General features: G+C 39.2%; 1 protein-coding gene across 1 annotated transcript in view; it reads right to left on the reverse strand.

The window, feature by feature from the left end:
• Positions 1-6879: 6879 nt before the first annotated feature.
• Positions 6880-7392, reverse strand: part of LOC112458309 — a 2065-nt gene continuing 1552 nt past the window's right edge. The window contains exon 4 of the mRNA XM_025021889.1: positions 6880-6908. Within this exon, the coding sequence (XP_024877657.1) occupies positions 6880-6908 (29 nt within the window). The remainder of the gene's footprint in view (positions 6909-7392) is intronic.

A 7392-nucleotide genomic window follows, 5' to 3' on the forward strand; every position in this document is an offset into this window, starting at 1 on the left:
TCTCTCTCTCTCTCTCTCTCTCTCTCTCTCTCTGTTAAAGGGTATAGGAACGCGCGCCGCAACGAAATTCTGCAACAATCGATAGTAAACGTGTCTTTTACTCGAACACGTGACAATAATTCCGTCTGGGAGAATCGCAGATTTGTGTCCTCGTGCCGCCTTGGCGCCAGCACATGTATGCATGCATGAGCCCCGAAGGTCCTAGAGCTGTAGCGTGCGACACACGTGACCGGCTTGCATAACGCAGTGCCTATTGTAATGCGCAATGACAACGTCGTGTGTTAGCCTGGGTTCAATGATGACGGTGTTGTTTTGCGGCTGTCCGTTGCCGTCTCGGGTCTCGCTGGAATTTCGCGATAAGACAATTTATTCGAATTGAGGAGCGATTCGCGTCGCTCACGATAGCGACGATAAAATGCAAATGATCTCTGAAGCATTCTGTCTGTTTAATCTTAAATATACATATATTAAGATTTGATAAACTCTTCAACCTAATATCTACACACACCGCGATAAAACTGTTCGCATTCTTTATCATAAAAATTTCTTTCAATGTCAGATTAGAGTTTGTTTCTAAAATTGTTTAAAACGACAGAAATATATTTTAGTTGTAATCCAAGATGTTCATATTATTTTGATGACACAACTGAAACCATCAATCGCAAAAGCTCATTATATTTCCGTTCTTATGTAAAAAGAATGAAATTATTAGTATAATTATATGATGTAATTGACAAATTAAATGTATAAAAAAATTAAAAAATAAATTCGTTAAAATTGTAAATATTGTTACAGGTGGAGGGATACCAACAAGTGGAAGAAAACGCCTGGAAAAATATTTGGAATTCAACGGGAAGCAGGTATACAACAGAAATTTCTCCTTTCAAGATATTTGTCTTCGATTTTTCAAAGGGATCACTTCAAACGATCTTCGCATTTGATGGCGCGAGAAAATCGCGCGAAGCGAATCGGCCGGGCCAGTCGCGTAATTATGTATTTTTAATCTTCCGTGTGCGCGACGGCGCTTATCACGCTTCCACTGGTAATATCGGTGTTATAGGTACGTACGTACGTACGTACGCAATATGCCCGAGGGTTATTATTCTCGCAGGAAACGACGACGATAAAGCATGAAAACTTAACTGATCCATAAAGGACTGCATGGCGCGCGGTTGGAAGCGCCTCTTTACGAGCTCCTCTATTCGCGCGAATCGTCGCGCCTTCACAGACTGCTTTTCATGATGCGACGAACGAACGGCTCGCGAGCCACTGACCACAAACGAAAACGGCAATCTCCTTCGCCCGCCTATTACGGATAGTGATAAACCCGCAAGAATGCGTGATGCGCACAACGGCCGAATAACCCACGATGAGAGCCACGCGAAATATCGAGAACGATCCGACCTGCTGACCCTGCTGGTTTCGGCATCAAAACAACGTTGCACGCGATCGTCGCAATGCGCGCTATCGTATATATGTATAATAATAACGGCGACATCGTTGCTAATGCAATCTTGTGTACGCAACACGACCGATAAAAGTATCGTTTTTATTTATCATAACATTGCTGTCGGCAACTCAATTATCTCAGAACGTTACATTTTTGTGAAATAATATCACGATGAAAAGTTCGCGTCATTAATTTAAAAATTAATAAATGTTATCAAATCTTTTAATTAATTTGGACACTCAATGTATCAATATCACTAAAATTAATAGTATGTATTTTTTAGTATCTTAAATCGCTTCTCTCTTGTCCACAAAAGTGCGCATAAAAGTGCATTTTAAAACGGATATTTGTGATGTACGTGTTATATCCTTTTATCCTATCAGTTTTGCGTTTAAAGCTCAAGTGCCATAACGAATTAAGCATTTTAATCAATTTTCTTGAGCAAAGACGAAGGATATAGTATCTTCCGGCTTTGTCAGCGTCTCTTTGTTGCGCCAGTAGATTTCTTAGTCTCTTACGCGAACGAGAATTGAATTGTTGCCGCGTTATTGTACATATTGCGCGGCGTTATAGCCCTCGGAATTGGGTCAAACAGTTAACGATTGGCATCCAGGCTACGAGTCAAGCCCACCTACGCGAATGCACAGGCGTCGTTCTATCAACACGAAAGATAATCGCTTTTGGCGGAAGATTTCCCGGCGCGCCATCGATTACCAATACTTTTCACGTTCCATCAAGAAGAAAATAATTAACTCTATAAACCGCAGGATGTCGAATATTATGGGATTTAATTCGAAGAATACATTTGGTAGTGGTATCTCATATGAAAACACTCCGTTCTCAAAGGCGAAATTAATTTCGAGATATATTTGCGATGCATTTGCATCATTTCTCATCATGCGAATAACCGCGAGAAACTTGAAGACTTTCAAGAATCAAAATCTTGGAACATATGTAGGTATATATATTACATCTATAGAATTTCAACTTGCGGAAATATTTATTTTTTCGTACACGATCGTCGATCATAAGTATGCATATACGAGAGCTTTCTAGATTTATTATATGTTTATCTCTAATTTGTCGTCAGTTTCGCCTAAAATGCGACAAAAAAATGTAAAATTCGAAGTATAGGTTCCAATGGAAAAAAATGTAATTCTTTGCAATATATAGATGCGAAAAATGCCCGCTTGTCAATGCAATTTTCTTAACTTATTAAACAGTTGACAATTAATATTATATCTTACTAAAATGCAGAGATATGTCGAGTTGAAATTTCATTCGACGAAGGCTGTAGATAAATGGCAGAGGTGGAGACAAATCGAATGGTTATCAGAGATGGCAGAGGAAGAAGAGCAGAGCATTATACCCGAGGCGTCGACGGCTGGAGAAATTAATATAAATCTCATTTCCTCGGTACGGATTACGGAGATACACCCGGTATTGTCTTACGTGTTTCATTCGCCCTGCTCTCTTTTTTTGCACCTCGTGCAATTCGAGTATTCGCCTCTGCTCACCGTTTTCTGAGTCAAGGAAAAAAGGCTTTGCTATGATTAAATCGTGCTGATTTAAAATCATCAATTTACATTAAATTTACTAATTAATTGCACATTAATAAAGTTACGAACTCTTCTTAACATCGCGCAGCACCTTTTTTAACCCTCGAAAGCCACCCTGGGGTCTCAGAGATCCCAACAAAATTTTGGAAGCATTATTTATATTTTTTTAATGTGTATTTTTTAATAATAATTTTTTTACAAATTCTGAGATTACCATCATAATTTTCAGAAAATTTATGATTGATTGAAAAAAAATTATATGTTAATGTATAATATGTTTTTTCGAAATTTATCAGCGAAAAATGGCTGGAGTTCTCCAAACCCCATCAGTGGCTTAAAATAAGTGCGCATAAAATAACTGTGGCCTGCGAGGGTTAATAATACGTCGCGACATTTTTCGGATTTATTTATAGACGCGCGAACGGTAGGCAGGCGAACGTGCAGCGTGAATGAAATCAAAATCGCAAATACAACGACTTTTGATTAACTACTCATCGATTGCGGCGAAATCGTATGCCCCGTGCCATATGGGGGTGCGGTAGGAGGAGAATGCTGATAAGAGCGGTGGCGACGCACGACACGGTAAATAAACGTGCGATTAATTAACAACAACACACGCCGCCGCGCCGCGATACTATACGGTAAATCAGCGCGACGACGAGAATATAATAATTGAGAATCAACTCGTGGAACACACTTGCACCTAATTGATATATCGTCAAGTTTTTGTCGATCGTAGTGATTTATCGTGGGTGTTTCCACGAGAGAACTGATACTGCGTATACCGTTTACGCGCGTTTATCGGTCGTTTACGCTACTAGAATAGATTCGTTTTACCTGTTTCCCCTCGGTACGGAAAAATAGTATTTTTTTTTCGAGGGCCGTAGCCGATCACCACGTCTCGCTTTATAAATCACTTTCTACGCGAAACGCGAAATTGTTTCGCGCGGAATCTACATGCTCCTACTCTGTGGATTCATTCCCCGAGACAAGTGCTTGATTAGTATTTTGCAATTAATTAAATGCATATTGCATCTCTCATCCACCAACTATGCGATACAGTGTGATTAACGCGTGATGTAATAGCCAATTAAGATACTTTCTCATACAAAGAGAACTCTGTAAAATATATTCAAGAATTTAGTTATCTCATTATACATATATTGCATTTAGAACCAGATATAGGAGGTAACTTATTCACATACGTTCTCGAATATCCGCGACCGCGGAGATACAAGTAAACGCGGCGGCCGAGGCGCACTTGGGAGCAAAATACTGTAAATGCATCGAGAGTAAATGCACAACGTCACAAATATAGATCTTAGCACGGTGGGAGAGGCTAGAGAAGGCGGGGTGGCATGAAGCTTGTGTTTTCCACAACCCCCAGGTGGCGAGGGGGAGGGCGGATGGTAATATAACGCGAGGAATAGAACTCGGTAGACTCGGTTAATTAACGAAACCCACATGGGACAGGCTCATGCTCTGTCCAGGCTGCCATAGCCGCCGCTCGCCGCCTCCTCCTCGTTCTCCTCCTCTACCACCTTCTCTTGCTCTTTCGCCATCCTCTTGCGCCCTATCCTCTCGCCGTCTCTTCTATTTCCGTGTCATCTCTTCTCTCTCTGTCGTTCCCTATTTCCACCCGCTGAAACGAATGTACTTGTAAGGTTGTACGTAAATAACTGCACACCCTTATTCGCTTTGTTCATCCCTAAACGCGCAGGAATACGACGACAGTGGATAAACAGAAGGACGGATAAGGTTCCATGTTGCGTAGTAAAAAAGACCGACGAAAGAGGAAAAAAGATCTGTCTGTCGTTACAGAAATTCTCGTTCTCCCAATTATTTTCGAAACCGCGCGATCCACTTCACGTTCCTCGTACCGCATGTTATCCAGATATGGAATGCGAATAATTTGTGCCGAACAGAAGTCCGGGGGAGACCGTGCCCGAGAAATTCTGACGAGCGTTTAGGCACGCGATGTAACGTGCGCGATACGTAGTTCCAGCGACGATCGGGATGTAGTTAAGTGAAATCGGATAAGCGGATATCATAGATTCAATAGGAGACATGATATTTTCCTTTTCTTCTTCCTGCGCTCGGAATTTCATTTTGCATAACCGAACTCGAAACCGTATCGAATTCTGAATCTAATATTTTAATTGGTATTTGTGAAAACCTTTTAGTGTCTACTGTTTACAAAATGTGTTCGGTAAAACTAATATAAATAATTTTAAGTAAAATTATTACGTATAATACAAATGAAATAGTTCTTACTCTAAAATTTGAGAAATCGTTTTTTGACAAGTTTCGTACACGAAAAATGCAATTTGATTGTATAAAATATATAAACTATATTAAAATGTACAACAATTTATGTTAAGTATGTTAAACCAAATACCAGAAAGATCGAAGAACGTGCTATAATTAATGTTGTCAAAATTTTTATAGAATTAACATATTTTATATCTGATAAAACTCACCGTTTTAGAAGTTATACATCTGAAACAAGCTCGCCTCGGTCTTGAAAGGATCAAGAATCGATGCACGACGGAACTGAACAATTATTCTTCAGTCCTTTCTCTACGACGTACAATCACTGACTACTTCGCATTTACTTTCGCGCCCCTCTCCGATCGCGATTTAATTCCCCACAGGTCGAATTAAACGAAACGTCAGTGAAGCGTCTATGTGACGTTCCACGTGGTCGAGGACGACGCAGAATTGTTACCCCATTCTAGTGATCGCGAGAGAGAGAATGAGATAAAGAGAGAGACAGAAAGGGGAAGTAATAGCAGATGGGTGCAAAATAAACAGCGAAACATTCGTGCTGGACAGTCGAACGGATAGATGGGCAAACCGACGGCTGTGTGGAACAGGATAGCGTCGCTACTGTCTGAAAGACGAACGTCCTTCAATTATCCGTACGCAGTACCGCACATACTCGCCGTAACGAGCCCTCGCAGTAAAACATGTCCGTACTAAACGTTTCTCGTGATGTGCTGTTTAAATTGTGCGCGCGGTATAAATTTCCAGAATAGAGAACAAGTCCCTGAGTGCTTTTAAACTTAAACCGTCGCATCATATACCCTCTCTATCTTGTTTTTTATTAATACTTTTGTTATTCCGCTGTAATATATATTCTTATATTCTACAAATGTTTGTGCGAAAGACAAATGTTACTGAGAATAACAGATGTGCAACATACGAGATATCTAATAAATGCCATTTTATCATTTCTCTATTCTTCTGTGATATATCCTTTTGTAAACCACGTTAATATGATGAATTATTTCGAAAAAGTCGAGTTTGTTACGCAGATTTTTATCGCCCAAAGAACACTTAGATATATTTTTTCATCACGGTTGGGTATATTGCTCTTACGAGCGATAAACCCTCGCGTCATTTCAGCGGAGAACGAAACGGTCAAGGAGGCGTGAATTATGAGGTCACGCAGCGTATTATATTATACCTATAAATCGTCATTTTGGGGTTTTGTAAGTCACGATCCCGTAAATAAATCCACAGTACTCTCGGCAATTTGCTGGTTTTTCCAGCAGCAGATTGGGAAAACACTGTACGCATGTTATATATTTATTTGTTATTTAACATATTTCATCTGAATGTTCACTCGTCTCACATAACGCGTATATACATATCCCTCTTATCTAAATTCTTATCTGCATTGCGCTCTTGTGTCATGTAAATCTTTGACTGCATTGGACATTGTTGCCAAATTTTGTTATCACCAGGATCTATTACACCGATATATTCTTATAGATTTGATTTTTAGTGGTACACTAGAACTCTCTGAATTACACTAAAACCTCCCTTCTCGTTTTTGCCAAATTTCAAACGTATACCTATTTTATTTTAAATACAGAGAGTGTATACTGGTTCAGCTGTAAAAAACAGACTATTTAAAATATTCAAAACTATAAAAACACCTAAACGACGTTTTTTGTATAAATTAAAGTTATTAAAGTCGTATTCGTAATTATAATAGTTCTTTTAGAGTTGCGTTTTTATTACTCGCTACTTTTTAATCAAATTAATTCAAAGAACTAACGAACTAATAATATAATGACGATATATACTACAACATCTATATATATAAGTACCGTCCGTCTGTCTGTCTGTCTGTCTGTATGTACGCGAACTACTCATTCGTTAGTGGACCGAATTTTTACCAAAAGTATATGAAACAGGGGTAGAATTTCCCGGGGATGAAAATGTCGTGGCCATTTTTTTGCTACCGATTTTCTGGAAACCGATTTTTCTAATTCTTCTAATTTTTCGGGAAATAATTGACTAAATTTAAAAGAATTATATATGAAACAGGGGTAGAATTTCCCGGGGAGTGCCATAAAGTGTATAGTTTTTTGT

The sequence above is a fragment of the Temnothorax curvispinosus genome, unplaced genomic scaffold, assembly GCF_003070985.1.
Source record: "Temnothorax curvispinosus isolate PA1 unplaced genomic scaffold, ASM307098v1 QBEX01008799.1, whole genome shotgun sequence".
NCBI classification, from domain to species: domain Eukaryota; kingdom Metazoa; phylum Arthropoda; class Insecta; order Hymenoptera; family Formicidae; genus Temnothorax; species Temnothorax curvispinosus.